At 48.3% G+C, this 21,063-nt stretch overlaps 1 protein-coding gene across 1 annotated transcript in view; it reads left to right on the plus strand.

Moving 5' to 3' along the window:
- IGDCC4 (immunoglobulin superfamily DCC subclass member 4) overlaps positions 1–21,063 on the plus strand; it is an 86,382-nt gene that overhangs the window by 42,320 nt on the left and 22,999 nt on the right. The window contains exons 5-9 of the mRNA XM_057372320.1: positions 15,048–15,182; positions 17,673–17,828; positions 18,343–18,753; positions 19,531–19,695; positions 20,687–20,824. Coding sequence (XP_057228303.1) covers positions 15,048–15,182; positions 17,673–17,828; positions 18,343–18,753; positions 19,531–19,695; positions 20,687–20,824 — 1,005 coding nt within the window. The remainder of the gene's footprint in view (positions 1–15,047; positions 15,183–17,672; positions 17,829–18,342; positions 18,754–19,530; positions 19,696–20,686; positions 20,825–21,063) is intronic.

Here is a 21,063-nt window from a genome sequence, read left to right on the forward strand (position 1 = left end):
CTCCAGACTCCATGATCCTTCCCAGCACTCCTGGCTGCCTCCCCAGCTTTGCATAATCCTGCAGTGAACAAGCTCACTAGGGCTGGGAGTCTGGCTGAACTGTGCCTTCTCTCAGGACAGTGCCCCGTGCCACRTCTATCTCCTGTTCACATTGACCCTGGTGTGTCTTGCAAGCACCTTTAATCTTAAAAACTCTGAAAACCTTCYTAGCYCCTTTTGTCTTTGGTTAGGATTTTRTTGCTTGGCATTCTGCTCCCAGTGTATTTTGCCAGCAATGGCTTTGCTGTTCATCCATCAGCAGGGAGTGTAATTAACTGTGGAGCCTGAGAACACACCTCTGATCAATGGATTGTGTCGTGGAGGTAATCTGGGTGGAATCTGCAGAGAATTCGTGAGCGGTTGAATGCYCTGTATCTAATTGCCAGCCCCTGCCAGATCCTCTGTGTGTTTAATGAAGCACAGAGCCGAGGGGAGYGCTTCCTATGGGCACTTGTGCACTCCAGAGACAGCTCCCGCGTTGGGTCTGCTTTGCTATTGATAACTAATATCGATCAAGCTGCAAAGGTGAATTTGATGTCCTTGGCATCATAACTCATTCTGCATAATTGCATTTTGTAGCTCTGCAATGTTTAATCTGCTTTGCAAATGGAGGCAATGGAAGAGGTTAAATAGGAAGCGTTCCTTCTGGAGCACCAGCCGGCCTGAGCAGATTTCTGCCTGGAGTTCTCACCCAAATCTCTATTCTGCAGCACTACACCACCCGCTGGCTGCTAAAACAAATATGTGAGGTTGAGTTTTTCACCAGATTGAGCTGATAGTGATGAAAAACATGCCTGTTAAATCTCTGGGGTTTTTTATAATTGGGGAGAAGTATCTCCGAGACAGATGGGAAACTGCAGTGACCTGTGCAGGCTGCAAACTCCTCCACGAGTGACTGGCATGGTATTGATCCTTTTTTGTTTCAGCACTTCACCATCAGAGCACATTTTTGGATGCCTGGACTGGAGTCTCTTCCTCCCTGTTCAGAAGCAGCTGATAATAGTTGGACTGAACTKGTTAGGCAGAAATCCTTTCCTGATTGTGAAAAACAGAACCAAACTAAACCAAAAAGAATTCTAACCAAGAATTCTAGGAAAAAAAAAACCAAAACAAACTGAAAAACAGACAACAAAAGAACATTAGCCTGAAATAGAGCTATCCAGTGTTGCTTTATTTGGAAATTTCAGGGTCTAAACTCCTATGTGTGTGCAGACATACACAAGGAGCAACTAGTCTTCCCTCCCTCCTCCTGGCTAGAGACTCCTTTGTGCCAAGATAAGGTTAAAGTCCAGTCTTTCAGTCCCACTGCACTACCAGGGCCCAAAAAGGTTTGTGCCATGGGACCTCATGTCTGGCAGCACGGTGTTATGACGATGGAGGCTGTGTTCCTGGCAAATTTTGGGGTCTTGTTGGTGATAATGCAAATGCTTCCAGGGGTCAGGCCTGGGAGCTTTTTGTGTTCATGCCTCTGTCTTCCAGACAGGGCTGGATTTGAACGGGCTGTGCATAGCAAAAGAATCTGTTTCYCTATAGCTCTTCTGCCCAGTTGTGCTGTTCCTCCCCCCTCTCTCCCCTGTTCCTGATGCGATGGCTGGGAATTGTTCCATCTCCCTTATTAAAGGCCTTTTCCTAGTAAAACCAGCAATTAACATGACCCCTTTCTGTCGTATCTGCACAGCCTAAAAACCCCAAAAGCGTTGTTTTCCTGAACAGTGTGATTTCCCAGTCCTGTGGGGAATTCTGGCTGTGCTGCGTGTCCGTGGCCGAACACATGCTGACCGTCCCCAGGCAGGCCAGGGAGCAGCAGGGCTGCAGATGTTTTGGCTGTGCAGACTTCATGGTGCAAATTTCCAGACCTTCCCTGGGGAAGCGGCGTTTGGAGCTGGAAGGGAAGAGAGCAGACGGGACAGCAGGATACAGTCACGCAGCCCTGAAACAGAGCCTGCTGCTGAAATAGGGACAGGCTTGGATTTTCCCCTTGTATTTCCACTGCTCCCCAGCGGACAGAGTGCCAAACACATCTGGCAGCTCTGTCCCTTCACCCCTCACCTGGACAGGTGATGAATGAACACTGGCTCTCTCTGCCAAAAAGGGCATTAGGAGCTGGCTGTGGGATGCTTTTCCCAGGCTCTGGCTGTGTGTGCTGCCATTCCTTGGGGTCAGCTGTGTCTTGTTGCTTGTACCTCCTTCTGGAAGCAGGCTCTGAAGCACTACTCTGAACTTGTAGATAAAGAACTAATTCCTTGTGTGTCCTGGTCGTTTTGTCAGGTTCTTGACATACACACAGAAGTGTTGCCACACTTCATAAAGCAGCTTCCAAAGAAGAGTAGCAGAAGGGCTTGGGGAACATGACGTTTGGACTCAGCAGGTCATTTTGCCTGTCACTTCACTTTCCCCCTCTATGTCATGCACATGCTTGCTCTCTGTGCGTTTTCATGGAAATAGGGATTCCTTCTTGCTGTGTGTTTGCCCTACAGCTGGCACAATGTGGCACAAATAACAGAAGCTGTGCTGCTGCAAGAACAGTAAACTTCTGCAAGGACTTGATTTATTGTGTTTTTAAAAGTCGCAAGGAGTGTGGCTYCCCCTAATTTCCATTGCATCTTATCCATTGAATGAATGCTGGAATCTCTCTTCTCCATAGCTAAGCTAAATTTCACTTCTCTGCAATTCATTCTATTAGTTTTAGTTGCAAAGCATTGGGAATCTTGGAAAAAATGTCATTCCTCTTTATTTTTTAATCCCTTTGAGTATGTGTAAGCAGTGTAGCATTCCCTTAGCGACCTAAAGAAAGTTAAAAATCTTGGCAATGTTAGAAAGAACAGAGTTTTCTCCCACTGGGCCAAGAGAAGTATAGAATATTTAAATAAGTTTGTGATCCTGACCCTGGAGCTCCTTCCTGTAGATCTCAGTGTTTGTATCTTTTCATATTTATTGGTTATTGCAGAAGAGTCATCAAAGTGCAATTCTAGATTCTCCTTCCCTTTCTRTTGTTGGGCTGCAGAGGAGAAGCAGTTCCTCTACATTTCAATTTCTGTAAATAGGAATAATGTAATAAATAGCATTGGAGCTGCCCTTTTGGAAGGGATGGGTCAGTCTGGAGGGTGATTATGGGCATTTGGTTTTGGAGGGCACATACAGAGAGCGATGTGGACRTGTACCTTCGTGTGGATGTGGGATTTCTCTTTCTCATGGCTTCCGCACCCTGTTCCTGGTCTGTACATCCAGGATGGCTRTGATTGCTGTGACATGTATGGGAAAAACCTTCGCCTCAAACCAGGCTGGCAAGAATCAGAATTTCCCTGTGCTGCAATAATGCATGAACTGGACAACAGGGCAGGGTGATGGGCRGAGGTCTGTGCTGAGCAAGCCACAGAGGAGTCTCCCAGCAGCTGAGCACATCCCCCGCGAGCTGGGATTTAGTGCCGTGTTATTAGAGATGACACTGCGAGATTGCCGTTGGCAGAACATCATTTACGCTGACAGTTGTAGCAGCTTGCTGCAGCAGTGTCCCAGGAAATGGATTTTTCAGCCAAATATTTGTATGAATGTGATAACAGGGACAGAGCTCGGAGGCAGCTGAAGCACCTTCAAATTTTTTGTTCTTTTGGTGTTTGTGTTGCAGTGCCTTGCAGGTACCTAGGGAGAGCCTGGGATGGGGTTAGTTCSTGCTCGGAAGGGCTGTAGGAAAATACAGCTCTTGACTGGGATGAGCTTTAGGGATGGAGGGGAAGGTGGTGATGAAGTGAGCAACACTCGCAGTTGGCCACCACCTCGCGGAAACAGACGTGCTGTTACCACAAGTGGATTTTCAGTCCCTGCATGTGCGAATGACGTGCTCGATGCTGGCTTGGCTCTCAGCCTGAGCCCTGRCCACGTGCTCYGCTCCCCTTGCGGCTTCCATACAGGTACCGGGAAGCCAGGGGACAGGGAAGTTTGGATTTGGGTCAGTGCTGCTCTGGTGTGACCTCCCTGACTGCAGCTGGGCATTGATCTCATCAGCAGTGAAGGCAGCATTAACCAGGGTGGAGGGGTGGTCCCACCTGGATTGGGGTGGTCTTCCTCCAGCAGGAACCCATTGCAGGGGCAGCAGGACTCTATGGGGTTTTGGGGGCAGAGCTGTCCACAGCTAGGTGTGGGCAATGGTGCACTCCTGCGAGGCAAGAGTTGTGGGAATGTGTAGGGAGGGAAAGTATGGGGTGGGATAACACAGCTGCATTTTTGCTGTGAGTTGTTGGCATAACCAGCAAGTGATGCATCACCTCTGGAGAAGGAGGCATCCCTGTTCCAACCTGCARTTRCCATGTTCCTGTTCCYTATGCCTCTTYTGCTGGACACAGAACTATCACTTTTTCTTCTCTTCTTTTAGCATCCCATTTTTTTTTGCCCTCTGGTCTCTCACTTCACAAGCAGTTATACAAGGAACTGCTCTCCACTTGACATCTCAAAAGCTCAGCCATGAGCCGCTGTTTATGTGTGTTTCGCAGCTCTGGTTTCCTGGGAAGCAGGTATCTGAAGCTGTTAGCATAATGCATCTGATGGATTCTGTAAAATGCTGTTGCTCCTGCCTATGCAGAAGGTGCTAAGCAAGCCATGGTAAGTGTGAATTCAGAGGATGGCAAGATCAGGGAGGAGGTACACATTTCTTCCTTAATTAATAGATCTTTCTAGCTAGAAGTCGTCTTCTCCCTAAGAAGACCTGTAAGCTTTAACTCCATCTCCCTTTTACTGAGCCTGGCAATGCTGGTGGGTTTCAAACATGTGTGGAACAGGACTGAGCCCATACATACTGGGTGAAACTTGTGAAGGGCTGGTACAGACGTGTGTCAGGCACCCATCCAAACACACAGCTCTGCTTGGCTGGGGTTCCTACGGGGCCAGCGTGCATCACACCCCTCACATCACCAAGGGAAAGATGCTTGTAGCTCCAGTGTCAGCAGCCTGCTCTGGGAGCCCAAGGGGAGTTCCAGCTCAGCTGTCTGTGAAGTTCCATGGGGCTATGATATGCCACACTCCTGACAGCTCCAGCAGCCCGCAGTGACAGAGGGTTTGATACAAAATGCAGAGCCCTCACCTCCCATTAAGCACAACAGCTAAGCCCGGGGATGGCACCGAAGTGAGTGGCAACAGAGGTGTCAAGGATAATAGAGCAAAACAAGGGATGTACAGCTGGGAATAGGTGAGCTGTTTCCAGCTCCTGAGGGGAAACTGGTCTAATCCACATGCAGTGTTAGCTGTGCATGATGTTTAGAGCTGTCAAATGTGGCCAGGCTCATGGGTTACTCTGCTTCCAGCTCCTGAAGACTAGGGATGTCTGGATTCAGGTGTGGTTTGTGGTCCACTGGTGTTCTCTACGTGCATCTCTTACTAATCCAGGTCTGCTGCACTTTTGAAGCCTCCTGAAGTAAAAGCTGATGCTTGGTAAGGCTTGGACTGAAGCAGGGTTTAAGCAGCAGGCTCCATTCAGTTCTTTGCAGAGAGTCCCTTGGTGGTAGAGTAATCCTATGGTGCATCAGCACATCTGCACTGCAGGGATCACACCTGGCCTTCTCCAATGGGTGTGGGACAGGCTGTGCTTGCATGGGGATGCTGGAAGGGAGGTAGGAATAGAGACCATAATTAGGTCAGCAGCTTGCAGTGGGCTGCAGGGCAGGAAGGGTGATGTGGTTGGGCTCCTGATGACACTTGTTAATTATTAATCACGGGTGTTATAGCTGTGCCTCTGCAGCTCTCTGAGATCGAAGGCTAGCGGTGCCCTCCGGCACTGACAGCGTCCAGCAGCTGGAGTGAGGATGTTGGAAGTGTCTGGAAGCATAGCTCATGGTGTCTAATCCTAATGGGACAGACACAGAGCAGCCTTGTCCCTGTCTCCAAGATGCACCAGTAACTGCAGGCCTGGGGGTGCTAAGGAACAGGAATGGGAGGAGTGGGCCTGGACCACAGGGGAGGCTGAGTCAGGAGCTGAGCAGTGCTGCTCTGAGCCCTCGCTTGGATGCCGGGGATCACTCACAACACAGCCAGAGTGAGCCTTCAGTAACAGAGATGTTCTTGCCCAGCTCTGTTTCTGGTGCTGTCAGGGGGGCAATGCCACATGGATTGTGGACAAGAGTGAGAAGCAGGAAGAGAGAGGAAGGACGGGATAAGGAGGGGCAGCTGGTGTTTCCAAACACTGTCTTCATGCCCAGCCTTAGACAGATCAGGGCTCTCTGTGGTCTCCGTCCAGCCAAAGGGTTTTGACAGAATCTGTGGATATTAGTGATGATCTTTCCTCATGGAAAGCCAGTTTTTCTTCCAGACTTTTCCTAGAAAAACAGATTTGCATTGTCCTGAGTGAATGCAGATGCATCCATCTGCTTTTAGTTCTGCCTTCCAAGTTGGCAGTCCCTGTTTGCCGCCAGACTGTGTTACTGTGGGCTCCCAGCGTGTTGTGTGTTCGCAGCGTCGCTTGTGGGAAGCATTCTGTGTACCTGGCATCAGGGAGACCCCACAACAAGATCCCTTCCCAAAATGTTCCTCTTTTCAAAGCTGCTCATGACAGTGGATAGCTGCTCTGGCAGCGGGAATGGGGCAGAGCAAAAGCTGTGGTCACAAAGGAAGCAAACTGTGCCCTCCTGCATGGTCCAGGGCCTCATCCCTCTCTACTGTCACTGGATGTGCATGAATTGCAAATGGATCTGATGTTGCAAATAAATCTGAATTGCAAATAGATCTGATGAAATAGGTGTCAGTCCCTGGGAAACATCAGCCACAGAGCACAAGGAGGAAGTGACTGGAGTGAAATGGCTCCAGTCACTGAGGCAAGGTGAGTAAGGAGGAGCTTCAGGGTGACTTGTGAGCCAGAAGGGTCTTCTGTTGACCATGTCTCTGTGTCATTTCTGTGCAAGAGGAGGAAGAAAAAAAAAGCTGGTGTAATAATGTTAGAAAGGCGTGAGGATATTGCCACTGAATCCTAGAGGCTGGCAATCTTATGTCCCCAGTGCCTTTTGGTATTTACTGATTTGGGGGAGTAGGGTGGTATCTATATTTAAATCACTATTACTGTGGYTTTTATTAAGGGTCTTCTGATGCTCTTTGGCTGTTAGTTTTGCACCTTTACTTCTGTGAATGTTATGAACCCTGAGTGGATGAAGCSCCAGAGTTGCTGAGAAATTTTCCCAGAGCTACACAATAAGTTAGTGACAGAGACCAGGGGAGACTGTGTTGAGCCACTGGACGAGAGCCTGGTCCAGCAGGGAGGCTAGGACATTATCCTGACTGGTTGTCAGCCATGGGACTGTTCCTGTTGCAGCAGTGACTTTACAAAGCAGCCTCTTGCAGCCCTTGTTTTTGTAGTCTGTGTTTTTGGCAGCTGCTGAGGAGTGGCTGGGGCTTGCAGTGCTTTAAGGGCTCAGTTTGAGTAACATAAGCTGTCTGGGTCTGAGGGCATGGAGGCTGCTCTGCTGTTCTCCACACAGACACTGGGGTACCTCTGTTCCTTTCTTCACTTCTTGTTGGCCTCTCACCTGATCTAGTGGCTCAACTCTGCGCACTGAGTGACTTTCTTATAAGGAGTTTGTTTGCACAAAGGCCTGTGAAAATGTGCCAAGACAGGCTTATTAATCAGTAATTACTGTCTAAGTTGGTGACATTATCAGTGCTGCTCCAGCATAGTCCTTCTGGTAGGTCTCAGCATCCACTGTGCCCTGAGCTGGGGTTTCCTATTGCCTCTGCCCCATTCCAGCTCCATGGGCTGCTGCTTTTGCCTCCCAGAAACTCTGTGTGATGTATCGTCAGACTTTGAGGATTGAGATGCCTGAAGTCCTGAGGTGTCCAAGCCTTTGGCCTGTGGCAGAAGCCAGAAGAGCCCCAGTTCTCAGAGCTCTCTGCAGTGGGGCCGCATGGCCACGGCTGCCGGCACAGCCCCTCCTGTTTATTTTGCCTGGCTCCGGCTCGGAGCGGTGCAAATGGAGGCGCTTCCAAGCGCTCTGGGGAAGCGAGCAGGAATTCGTCGTGCAGTCTGGCTGGCTCCCGTCCCTTTTGGCGTGATGAGGAGCAGTTCCAAATGCATGTACGCAAACAGAGAGCCAATGTTGACAGCTTTACAGGAGCTGGAGTGGTGGGCAAAGCACACTCTGACTGCTTTGCAGGGGAGCTGAATGTACCCTGTACGTACAAAACTCCACARCCTGAAGGACCGAGGGTTTGGGGAGTGGGAAATGAGCCTCCCTAAAAATCCAAGGCAGTTCCTGGAAACCTGCCAGTCTTTCTGGGCTTCTGGTTACAGAGAGTTCAGGGTGTCAGCTTGTGGCTGAGCTAGTACATTAAAGGATTTAATTTCTGAGCTGAAATCTGTCAGCTGTGTAAAGAAGTTGCGAGGAATAAAAGAGGACTGCCTCATGGCCCCTTTGTCTGTCTGGACTGGGATCCATGTGCTCCCAGGGCTTCCAGACACAGGATGTGGAGCTGGGGAACATGTTARACAGGCTGTTTCTCAAGCCAAATGAGAAGTCATTCCTAGAGCAGCTTCTCTTGCCACACTCTGTGGAGAGACCCCAGAAGCTGTGGCAGGTGATGTTCTGAGGAGCATGTCCAGGTAGTAAATGGACACTCCTTATCCAAATCAATTAATCTCTCCCTATCTTTTTTTTTTTTTTTTTTTTTTTTTTTTNTTTTTTTTTTTTTTTTTTTTTTTAATCAGAGAATTGTATTTAATCTGTTAAATTACCTGTTTTTCACGAATATGCAAACAGGAGGGAACAGTGTTTGTGATGCATTGGTTAGACCAAATATTTTAGGATCTGTTTGACTTTGTTGGAGATTTTGGGATTTTGGTTTGCGTTATACGTGCTGTACATGTAGGTCTTTTAATAGCACTAAGAAAGTGATTGTACCTTCTGTGTTTTAATTACTTACACATGTTTCTTTGTGTGCTGCTTTAAAGATGACAGGATATGTCACTGCTTTGCTGCAGCACCAACTTAGTAAGAAGGGAGAGAGACTCCTCATTCCAAAACATGGAAATAAATTCTTCCCTGTTCAGCTTTTCAGTTCAGTGTTTGCATTGACAAATGCATAATCACTTAYAAAACGTTTGGAAGACATGAGGTAAAAAAAATTAGAAAACTGATTTATTGAGCTCATCTATATTATTAGGCAGAGGTAACCTGTTATGCCAATACACTGAGCAATGGAAACCGAGTTACTTTTCAGCCTTCCTTCCTGGATGATTTGTATGCTGACCCAGACACTCCACAGCTACCTGGAAAGGAAAGGMGTATTTCTGTGAGCACTGGTGCTTCTGGGGCAACCTCTGCAGTCCCAGTACCAAAGCATTGTCTGTGCTGGGATTTCTGCTGAGGCTCATGCCTTAAAGTTCCTGCAAGGCTTGGGAATAGAAGGCTGCAGACGAGGAGTTCTGAGAGCTCTAAAGTTTGGGGAATTGAGTCTATAATCTGGTAGCCAAAAGTGATCCCACCCTTCAGTGACAGGAAAACAGAACTTGGATCCAAACTGCTGCAGGCACTGATACAGCAAAGGTRGGAGAAAACCCCCAAAAAGCAAATGTTAATTTTCAGAAAAATACGTTCTTGCATTTGGGGATAAGAGGAGGCGGGTTTTGACATAGGATACTTTGGAAGACCTGACTTAGTGTGTCAAAAGGGCATCATCCACTTCTGTAGCCACAAAAAGTCCCTTGTGCCAGTCCTTTTTGCTTTCCTGTTTGCRAAGCTGTGCCTTGCCATGTTTGTGTGAGAACAGTGAGAAAAGAAGAAATRTCTGTTGCTAAACATGCTAATGTGTGAGATCTGACATTGTTTATATTGCCCCCAAAGCAGGTATTCCATGGGCAAGAGTCCTGCCTAGAGATTTTACATGCTAGTTATTCTGTCCTAAAGTAGAAATAAATTACAGAAAAATTTCCAGGGCAGTGTAAAGGAGGAGAAAGGCAGATCTGGAGGATGGTTTTCTCCTCCACAGTTGCTGTCAGCTTTTTCCCTAACAGTCCAGGAGGTCTGTGAGTTATCCAAGAAAAGGGAGAGAGMTGGGGAGTGGGAATAGGACATGCTCTGCAAGCACAGCACCCGCATTTTTGAAGGTGTGTGCTTTGCAATGGGTAATTTGCTCCTTTATTGTCTGCAGAATAACAGCGGTGACAGCATTGACTTTCTCTAATGAACAGCTGCTCAGTGCTAGGATCTATTCCCGGAGGAGGCTCTCAGGGATGAATAAGGTTTCATGCTCCTCCTCCGGAGAAGGTGAGAAAGTTCGCAGAACAGAATATTGTTCCTTGATTGTTGGAGATCTCCAGATCTTGACCTGCTGACAGCTGAGAGCTGAATGTGTCAGCATGCAAGTCATGTTTAACCTTCCAGCACTTTTGCCAAGGCAGGGTGTTCATGGAATCGGAGAGAGCTGTTAGTTCCCATCCRAGAAGTCATCCTCTTGTCACTGCAAACAACTGTCACAAATTGGCTGAACAAAAAGCATTTTCCTCCTGTTGCACGGCCTGAATTCTTTGCTGATACTCTGCACTAACAAGAGCAGGGAGGTGGGAGAGGATCACTCTTGAATTATGGATGCATTAGAGGCAGAGCCAAGTTATGAGCTCTTGGAGCTGGAAATCACTGATGGATGTTATAACTCTAGCCATAAGCTCAAATAAACATTTGGAGCTTTGTCCCAAGCAGCTCCCTTTGGCGCCTCCCTTGACATCCCTGCTCAGAGTTCACCTTCGGTGTGAAATGACACAATTGGATTTGTGGAGCTCAGGAGCCTCGGGAGTGTGCTGAGGTGTGTCTGGCACACTCACTCACAGGTTCCCTGTGCTCCCATCCCCACCTGTTTTTGGGTTTATGACGTACATGGTCATAAATGCTTTGTTGTATTTCCTCTGTGCCTGTCCAGAACCCAACTCCAGGCCCTGAGGGATGCCYGTGAGAGCAGTGGTACAACAAAGTGGAGCACACAAGTTTGGCCTGCTCTCCTGTCTCATGACAGGAAAGTAGAAAAACACATAAACTGAGAAGTSCTGTGTAGTGAGTCATTTGGAAACATTAAAACTGCAGGCAATATTTTGAAATATTTTTGCATCTGATCAGTAAGTGTGGTCTCTTGGTCTGTGGTAKCACCTTTGTTGTCTGCCTGTGCAGTCACAAGCGTGTGCAGGGGCTAATGAACTGTGCAGGAAAAGAGCTGCCTTCTCAAACTCAGTGCCCTGAGAATTTCACTCAGTTCTGTGCACTACTTCCAGTGATCCCAGAGCCATTCCTGGCACTCCATAGGTGTTTTGTCCAGTAAAAGAGAGTAAAATTGATCCATCTGATTCTGAAGGGCAAAAAGTCCACAAAGGCCTCAGTGGAGGAGAGTTTTGATGTGAATCCATGCGTTGTGCCTTGGGCTGTGCAAAGCTTCTGCCTGGAGCAGCTCTGCTGCTTGGAGAGACAAAACAAAGCTGGCAGAGGGGGAGATATCTCAAAGCCCAAGTTTTAAATAGCAGCACTGTGAAAGCTTTTAATGCCCCAGAGCGGCCAGCATGGCRCAGGTGCATTCAGTGACCTGTTTTGTTCAGGCAGTGAAAGATGTCTTGGAAACTGCAGCTCTTTTTTTCCTTTTGTTCTGAATATTCCCTCTTGACCTGAAATTGTCTTAATGACAGTGGAGACAAAAAAACTCATGTTAGTTTTATTTTTTGATGTGATGGAATCCACTGTGTGGAAGTTTCCTGGTTAGCTGAGTACTGTTCTTGGGAACTTCTCAATGAAACACAGTTTGTAGGAGTGAACCTGCAATCTATTGTGTCCAACCAGCCTAGAGAAACGGCAAGGGAAAAATGTGCACCAAAGGGGCACAAAGGGTTTGAAGACAAACTTGACTTGTGTACTTGCTCTGAGAGGCCCACAATGGAATACAAAGCTGGAGAGAAATGTGTTTGTGTGTGCAAGAAGTGTAAGGGGCATTCATCCATGCACATACCCAGGAATGCATTGGGAAAGCAAACAGAACTGTTTATGTTTGTAATATCATTTCCAGTCATAATCAGATGGAGAGGCTGGACTAATATGTTTTCCCAATAGTTTTTCAAGGCTGAAACCAAGGTAAAATCCCTTTCCTAGTGATTGACAGCACTGCCAGGCAGCTGTCAGGGACTGAGTGATACGGGACAATGCCTTCAGGTGAAGCTTCTATAACCCCTAGAGTGTTTTGCCAGTTAGCACCTGGGGCCATGCACCTGATGGAACAGATGAGTGTTTAAGTCAGGTTTGAGGAACTTTCTCTCTTTCTCCCCTAAGCTTGATAGAGAAAGCTGCTTGCAAATCTGGCAGGGAATATATTACCATCTGGCTGGTGTTATTTTTTTACTCTAGATTTATTTTTTCCCCCAGCAGTGCAGAAAAGGACAGCTTTTTGCACACAGACGTGTTTGAGCCATGTCCTGCCCAGCAGGTACGCGGCAGCCGGTGGTGTTGGGCAAATAATCTCGCTCCCAGAGTATGCTGGAAGTCCTCCCATGAATATTCCCACTCCCAGAATGTGGGGTGTTGGCTGCTGTCCTGCTCATTTTCATCAGAAGCTGCCGTGGCCCCRCAAGGGTCTGTCCAGGATGGGCAGATCGGGCTTGCTGGGCCCTGTGCAGGGTGAGCTGGGCCTGAGCATGGGCTCTGTGGAGATGTGTGACCATGTCTGGCCTTGCTCACCTGGCTCTTTTGCACCACTTTCCCCAGCTCGCTGATCACAACTTACTGGGTTCTCCAGCACTGTGGTCTTCCCTGCGATGGCTCCTCTAAAACCCCTTCCCTTTGTTTCTGGTGCATTTTCATGTGTTTCCTTCCAAATCCTGGCTGGAAAGCTCCTTCTTCTTGTTCTTTTTCTGACATTGCCTCATCTCCGTGCTGTATGGAGTAGAGGCCTCACATTAACAATGTGCAGAGCAGCCTCACCCATCCAGCTGGGCCCCACTGGAGTCCCTGTGCTCAGTTCTTGTGCAGGACTAATGATTACTTGTGGATTTAAGCGCTTTGTTGAACTGGAGCTGTAGTTATAAGAAAGCTGCTATTGCAGAGAGCCTTGAGTTTCTCTGATCCTTGAGCTTACGTGTCTGGTGTGGGAGCTCTCATGCTGGTTTTTGCATTAAGCCCATTTTCTYTCTCAGTAGTTCTCAGGCCCAGACTTGGTACCACAGTTCAGAGAGACCAGGATTTTGATCTGTTTGTCAGTGAGTTCTCTGAATCCAGCTTTGCTGAGTTTTCTTCCTGTCCCTGTGCTGTCCCCCAAGTTGTCCTGCTGCAGCCAGGTGTGCTGACCATGAGGCTGAAGGTGTCCATGGATSTGGATGATGGGAGCAGCAGCCGATGTGACCAGCCCAGAAGGAGACTGGGTTTGCCTGTCCCTGCCAGCCTCTCTGTGTAGGGTACTTGTCCCATTGGAAGGAGGACAGCTGGCTTGGCTCTTCCCTCCCCCAGGGCAGCTCCTCTTGGCTGGTGTTTGCCCAGGGCGGGGTCGCAGGTCATTGTGGTCTGACCACTGCCCCAGGTCAGGCACTGTGGGTGCTTCTCGGTCTCTGCTTCCATCTGCTGGACAAGCACTGGCTCCTGCTCACTCCCCGTTTCCCTTGGTGCCTCAGGGATTCTGCTGGCTCCTTTTGACTSTGCTCACGTAATACTAGAGATGGAAATCCCTTTCACTCACGTATGGACTGCGAGAACATTTCACTGTGGAACCGACTCTTTGGCAAGATTGCCCTGCTTAGCCTGGCTGGCACCAAGCCTGGGGCTGGGCTGAGCACAGMACATTTAGTGCAGCCCTGTGGGGCCTCCTGCCATGCAGGCAGCTCTGCCTGGGAGGCTGAAGCTCCTCTGGTTTATATCCCTAAAATTGGACATCTCCCTCAGCATCTGACAGTCAGGATCCCAGTCAGAGTATTGCAGTCAGGAACACTTTGGGCTCAGGACTGTAATGAGGCCATATTTAACAGTTCTGGTATATGTATCCTTTATGAGCTTGTCTGAACCTCTTGGTTTTTGTACTCTGCAGCATCTTGATACACTGAGTTCAGAAAGGTCCTGCTTTTRTTTGTTTGAGACCTGCTGCCAGTAACTTTCATTTCAGACCTAAGTGTTACTGGTACTACGTGACTCCTCTACAGTTACTTCTCCCTTYATGAGGACAACAAAAAAAGTGTCCCCCAGAGTCAGAGGTATTTGAGAGAGCTGGAGGARCTGGTGAGGGTCATGAACAGTCTGGTCTGCTCAAGAGTGCTCCGGTTGTTTTCATCTGACAACAGAAATTTGGCCGCTGCAAAGGCATTTCCTTAACCTTCCCTTAACCTCTGCTCAGCAGTGGGCAGACAYAGGCAGAAGGTTCATTTCAAGCAGAATATCCCCATCCCATTCTCAAGGCATTGTGCAACGCAGCCTGGCGACCTTCCTGTAAACCTTGCTTGATTTAAGTGTTGGCTTTTGGTCTGTGCACGTACAAGCTGCACAGCATTGTCTCCTCCAGATGTGCGATGACTGATCAGTCTTTGTGCCTTCAGGTGAAGGCCAGGACACAGCCATGACCTCTCTGTGTCACAGTTTACAGTCCAGCATCTGGCTGTTAGAATTTTTTTAGTCAAGTTACTGAATTCTTTCTGAGCTGCTCCAATGCCTTGGTGAAGGGTGAGTGTTGGTGTTGCTCTGTTTGAGGACAGCCATGTCGTGTTTCATCTAATGAATAAAATCCACATAGCAACAGTTCRTGGAGGTGCTGGGTTGAAATTGTACATGTTCTCCATGTGAAAATCCTGATATTAATTTTTACTAGGGCCACTATGATTAATCTGCAGAGCAGATTGTTTGTTTCCTTAGTAAAAATACTGTATTTGTATAAAAGCAAGACCTGTTTCTCTCCCCTAACCAGGCAAGAGCCATTTCTACATGTCAGACTGCCCAAGGAAGTGCAGCTGGAGAGCCAGGGCTCTACATGTTCTTTTTTYCTAGAAATTTTGCAATTGGAAGGACAGACTTTTTTTTTAAAATTTTTGACATTAGGTTCCCAGCCAGCAGGAGGAGATGTCACTATCATTGCTGCTCCGGAGAACACCACGGTGGTGGCTGGGGAGAGCGTGGTGATGGAGTGTATGGCATCTGCTGATCCCACCCCCTTTGTCTCCTGGATACGACAAGGTGAGTATGAGGGACAGGGCTAAATTTTTGTTGTCCATACATTCTAAAAATCTATTAAAAGTGGAAAAATCTGTGACAGGAAGGGTGCTTCTAACATCGATACATAATGACAAAGGTGGTGTCTCAGTGTAGGGTGTCCTTGCTAAAGTGGAATTCGTAATTAAATCTTAAAGGTTACAAAGCACACAGTTCAATTTATAGTTGTTTGACCTGTGCCTGAATGCCTTTTGATCTAAATTAGTCTTCCTTGTGTGATCTGGAGCAGTAAAGGTCCTGAGATGGGGTCAGGTGTCACTCCTCCCCAGATTCCAAGGTTTCTGGGGATTCTGTGGAATCTGCCATTGCACTGAAAAAACTAGCTTGCATTATCTCATAGGATTATAAAACTTGGTAAGATCTGTTAATCCTTGGAGTGAACTGGGACTGTTACAGGGAGGTTTTTGTTCTGGGCTGTTACTGGGAGGATTGAGGAGCTGCTTAGGTCTCGTCAGAGGTGTATGAATGAGCTGGGCTGGCAGATGTTACCCAGGGCTGATAGCCAAAGTCATGAGTTGGATGCCATTGTCACTTCACTGAGAGTCACATCCATCAGATGTGTTTCAGAGGCTCTGACTGAAGACATTCTGAGCTCAGAGTTGATTGTCCCCCAGAAAAGGCTCTCAGTCATTTTCATAAATCCAGGTCATGATTAAGACTCCTCTCCCCTGTAACCATTTATCACGAGTGGTTTTCAGCCCAGATTTGTCCACAGGCAATGATTTTAGCGYATAAAAATATTTCTTCTTCCCCACAAAAAAGGAGCAAAAAAAMCTCAGAGGATACCACTTCGAAAATCAAATGAGCAAGGATTAAATGTTATGGCAGAAATGTTCTTGGTTTTTCCCCTGCACTTCACAATTACACATGCTCAGTGTTCCCATGTTAGATCACTTACTGTTTACTGAGAGCTGCTGATGCCCATACTAAAGTAAATATTATTAGGGTTAATTGCAGTTATGAAAGTTTTTTGTAAGGAAGGAGGACAAGGGTGGAGGGGAGAAGGGTTGGTGGACCAGTTCTTTCCATGCTTCATTTTCAAGTGTTTGCTTGGTCCCAGTCTGCTTTGGTGTGGACTTTTCAATTTAAAAAGATGGACTAACAGTGCATAACTCAGTCATTCTGAGTTATGCAAGTTTCTTTCCAAGCCTTCATTAAGGAACAGGCTGGGTTACTGAACCATGAGTTAAGTGGGGAACACTGAGGATGTACCTCCAGGTTGCCAGTTTGGCTCTTGCCAGCCTTGGTGGTGTCAGCTAATTGCCACCATCTGTAGCCAGTTTTCCAACCAACCGCTCCAGTGCAAGTGGGGTGTGCAGATTGTCTGCTCTGAGTGTGCAGCCACTGAACTGTGAGGCCATCTGAAGACCCCCAGAATGCTGGGAGGGGCCAGAGGATCTGTTCTCAGCCTCATTCCCTGCTGATGGTGCTAAGTCAGTGCAGCTGCTCGCARTGGAGGTGGAGAGTTGGTTCTGTGTGAGATCCAGGCTCAGCTGAAGCTGGAGGGGTAAAGGCAGGCAGTGGTGCTTCTGYGGGTGGAGAGGGACAGGGTCTGCTGGTGCACAGGTACTGCACAAATTGGCTGGTTCTCCCAGTCTGCAGACTTGTGCCAGACCTCCCATCCAAGCCTTTCCCCAGCTTGTCCCCAGCTCTTGGCTTTGTCACCCACACTCCTTCAGAGGCACCAGTGTCATATCCCTGAGGTGCTCACCTCACAGTGATGCTGAGAATACGCAATGCCCAGCACCAGCCTCTGCCCTGTCTGTGATACTGAGGAGACCAGGGCTACGTGAATTTGTGGAAGGAYATCTTGGCTTCTGGCCAGTGATATGGAGCTGTCYTTTTCTCTTTCCCTACTCAGCAGTKMTGAGCGTGCAGCCTGGACAATGGAGAGAAGGCAGCTCATGGCCCATGTCTCTGACATAAACGCCAGAGTCCCAAGGAAAACCAGGTGTATTTCTGACACTTCACAGCCAAGCTGGGAACAAGGAGTGAATCAGGAAGCTCAGTAAATTTGGGTTCGCATCCAGGATGCAGAGAAGGGAGGAGCCCCTGAGTTGTCAGTGATTCAACACTCTTGCTGACATTGCATGAAYGAGTGTGGGGAGAAGGTGTCTGTGCTCAGGATGGGGGACAGGAGACACATCCAGCAGCTTTTCCAGATWGTGCTGTTCCTAGGGCTCTCATTGCAGGCACACCCTAGGCATCAGAGACTGTTYTGATCCAAACCAGGACTTTTTTGGTTGTTACAGTCAAAGTTAAACCTTGAGCCAATGTTGTCTTGAGCTGGCTGTCAAGCACTGAGGCATGTCCTGACAGGAACCCTCCTCTGGGCTGGGGTTTAGGATTTGGGGGTCTCTCTACTCCCCAGCAGCTCTCCAGGCATTGTTTACAAGCCCTCATAAAGGGCAGTCTGGGGCTCCCTCCCACATTTGTTCACCTTTGTTCCTGCAGATGGAAAGTCCATTTCCACAGATGTGATTGTGCTGGGCCGGACAAATCTCCTCATTCCTTCCAGCCAGCCCCATCACTCCGGGGTGTACGTCTGCCGAGCCAACAAACCCCAAACCAGGCAGTTCGTTACCGCTGCAGCTGAGCTCCGAGTCCTTGGTGAGTAGAGAGCAGGCAAATTCTCATGTAGAAATGCTGACCTGGTCACTGTGGATTRCATGGACCAACATCCAGGAGATCCCCAAGGGTTTGGTGTGTTTGTGGCCAGTGTTGGGTAAGGTGGGAGCCCAGTTACAGCCAGGAGGCCTGGGCTGGGATAGCTCTCAGTGGGATTGTCACCTCTTTAATTTGGGGTTTAGTTCCTGGTATTTACTGAGCTATTTTATGCCTTATTCTTGTTCTTCAGGGTTCCCCCTTGGAAATCTCTATCAGCAATTAACTTTCAGTATTGTGGAAGCCAGCAGGGAGAACAGCCTAGGATCAGGGAATGCAGCACATGATTGATACAGAATTTATTTTTCCTTTTGGACAGAGTCTAAATTAAGCCTCTAGAGTCTGCCTGGCAAATCCTATCTTGTAAGCAAAGCTGCTACTGAATAAAACATAGCTCTGACTGGGGAGGAGAAGGGATTTGCTTTGCTATCTTTTCCTCCTCCTTCTTCTCTCCTCCCAGCTACTCCCAGCATCTCCCAGGCTCCTGAAACCATCTCCCGCACCCGAGCCAGCACAGCCAGGTTTGTGTGCAAGGCAGAGGGAGAGCCAGCCCCCACCATCCACTGGCTGAAGAACGGGGAGCCTATCCTTTCCAACGGGCGTGTGAAGGTGCAGAGCAGTGGCAGCCTCGTCATCAACCAGATCGGCCTGGAGGATGCTGGCTACTACCAGTGTGTGGCTGAGAACAGCCTGGGCATGGCCTGTGCCACYGCCAAGCTCTCGGTGATCGTGCGGGAGGGTTTGCCCAGTGCTCCCAAGAAAGTGTCAGCCTTGTCCCTCTCCAGCACCACCGTCCTCGTGTCCTGGGAGCGGCCGGAGTACAACAGCGAGCAGATCATCGGCTTCTCCTTGCATTATCAGCGAGCTGTGGGTAGGTGTCACCTCCCTGAGCAGCACAGCTGTGTTACAGCTACAATGCACAGGTTGACTTCTTTCCCAGCTAGTGACAAGTGTGAGGCAATTCCCTTTTCATTGCTGGTAAAAGAATTTTCTCCTGGAATCAGCATCASCAAGTGACAGTGCCTGTGGATTAGCCAACATATTCTAACTTGTTGATTGGCAGTAATGTGTCCACAGAACTGAGATGTCTGGATTCCATGGAATCAGGCACTTCTGATTTTATACTTATTGATTTTGTATGCAAAAGAGCAGAGTTGTCGGGATTCTATGGGACCAAGCACTTCTGATTTTATACATATTGATTTTGTATGCAAAAGAGTGTGATTGCTAACAGTGATATTAACCAGCTGCATTGTGTACAGGGGGAATCACTAAATTATCCACATCCAGAATGTGAAGTGCAGCACTTGGCTTTCTTTGGGTCTGTCTTCCCAAACAGCCAGCAAACCAATGCTCCTGCTGAACTGTTGTCAGAGCCCCTCTGAAAATTGAACTGGTTACTGCAGCTGCTTCAGCATGGATTAAGGAGTTTGGGTCAAAAYGGAGACATTAACATTGAGGCACTGGAGTTTTTGCCCAAAGAACTCATATAAGAGATGGGACTTTAAAGGTGCTAGGGAAATTGGAGAAGACATAGTGATTTTTAAAATGGATTTAGTCTGTGGACCTTGTGAATTAAGTGATTTTTTGAGAAGTGATTTTTTGAGGCAGTTCACTGACCTGCTGATCARTGTTTCCTTGGTTCTAGGAACAGATAATGTGGAATACCAGTTTGCTGTCAATAACGAYACCACTGAGCTGCAAGTCAAGGATCTGGAACCCAACACCAACTATGTGTTCTACGTGGTTGCATATTCCCAGCTCGGYGCCAGCCGGACATCCTCTTCCATCATTGTCCAGACCCTGGAGGACGGTGTGTTGAATTAGATGGGTACTGGTGCATAGAAAATATTCTTGGCCAGGTTAATGGTGAGCTCTGAATGTGCAATGGAGAGTAGTAGTGGCTCCTAGAAACCTCAACCTGCATCCTGGTCACATCATCAGCTTGGGTGATGAAGGTTTATGAAAGTGACTTGGCTGATGGTGGGACCCATGAGAATCCTTTGGGAATTGCAGTCAGCTCCTAAGGGCTTTTACCTAAATCATGTGACACTGCTCCAAGCTTAATTCTGGGCCAGACTGGATTTCAGCTCAGAAGAAATATCCATCGTAATTTGTAGGAGTGGGAGCAGCCTTGGGATCGGACCCCTTAAGAGCCAGTTGTTTGTGTTGATTTTGCCATTTATCACATAGCATTTTGTGAGCAGTAGAGGCAGAGTGCCAGAAGCACAGCTGCCCAACGGGAGGCCATGCACAGCTTTCAACAGGCTGCACGACAGAGGCAAGCAGAGATGGTTTTGGCAGACCTTATGTGCATTATGAGCTTTTAATGCTCCTGACATAGTGACCTGTGGTCCCATGTGTGTGTCTGAAGCCTGAAAGGCTGAGTTGAAAGCAAGAAAGCTGCCTTCAGCCCAGAGCTGTGGTTCTCAAGGGAATGAGGATTCCCAGGCTGCAGTTTGGATCTGTGAGCMATTTGCTTTCGTGTCTACTTCATGCTCCACACTATAGTTCAGGCTGAGAGCCCAATTTGCAGTGGACATGGGTCCCTGGGAGCAGTGTGCCTGGGGCCAGCAGGCTCTGGTCAKCCTGGAAGTGGAGCAGGGCAGCATCTTTCCTGCCCAGACACCCCTGAAGGGCTGTGGGGTGTTGGTTTCCCCAGGACAGACACCAAGTCACCAATAGCTGTGGCAGAGCCAAGGTAGTGGCCTTCAGCCTTCCCTCTCTCTCAACTCGGAGAGCTGGCAGAGATGTGTTGAGGTCTTTCTCTGGCCTTTGCTGACTTCTCATGGCTGTTTACCCAGTTCCCAGTGCAGCCCCTCAGCTGTCCCTGTCGAGCATGACTCCTGGTGACATCCGTGTGACGTGGCTGCCTCCTCCTCCCGAGCTGAGTAATGGCAAGATAACCAAGTACAAGATCGACTACTGCACCCTCAAGGAAGGTGAGGAAAACAYCATTTAGGGTTTGTGTCCTCTGCTCCAGTGATGTTAACAGCCTGTGGTGTGGAGGGGAGGAGGTGCAAGACTGAAAATACAGGGACCCCTTTTACCCAAGGGAGGAGAGCCCTCTCATAGCCTGGCCTTGTCTGATGGYGATGGCACTGCTACTTCACACCACCTGAGGTGCCTTTCCTGTGGTTGTGGAGGAGCTGTGTCCCCCATGTTTGTGCTGTCCCAGGAA

Source organism: Malurus melanocephalus, unplaced genomic scaffold (genome assembly GCF_030028575.1).
Source record: "Malurus melanocephalus ecotype Western Australia unplaced genomic scaffold, MMel_1.1 scaffold_169, whole genome shotgun sequence".
Classification (NCBI taxonomy): Eukaryota; Metazoa; Chordata; class Aves; order Passeriformes; family Maluridae; genus Malurus; species Malurus melanocephalus.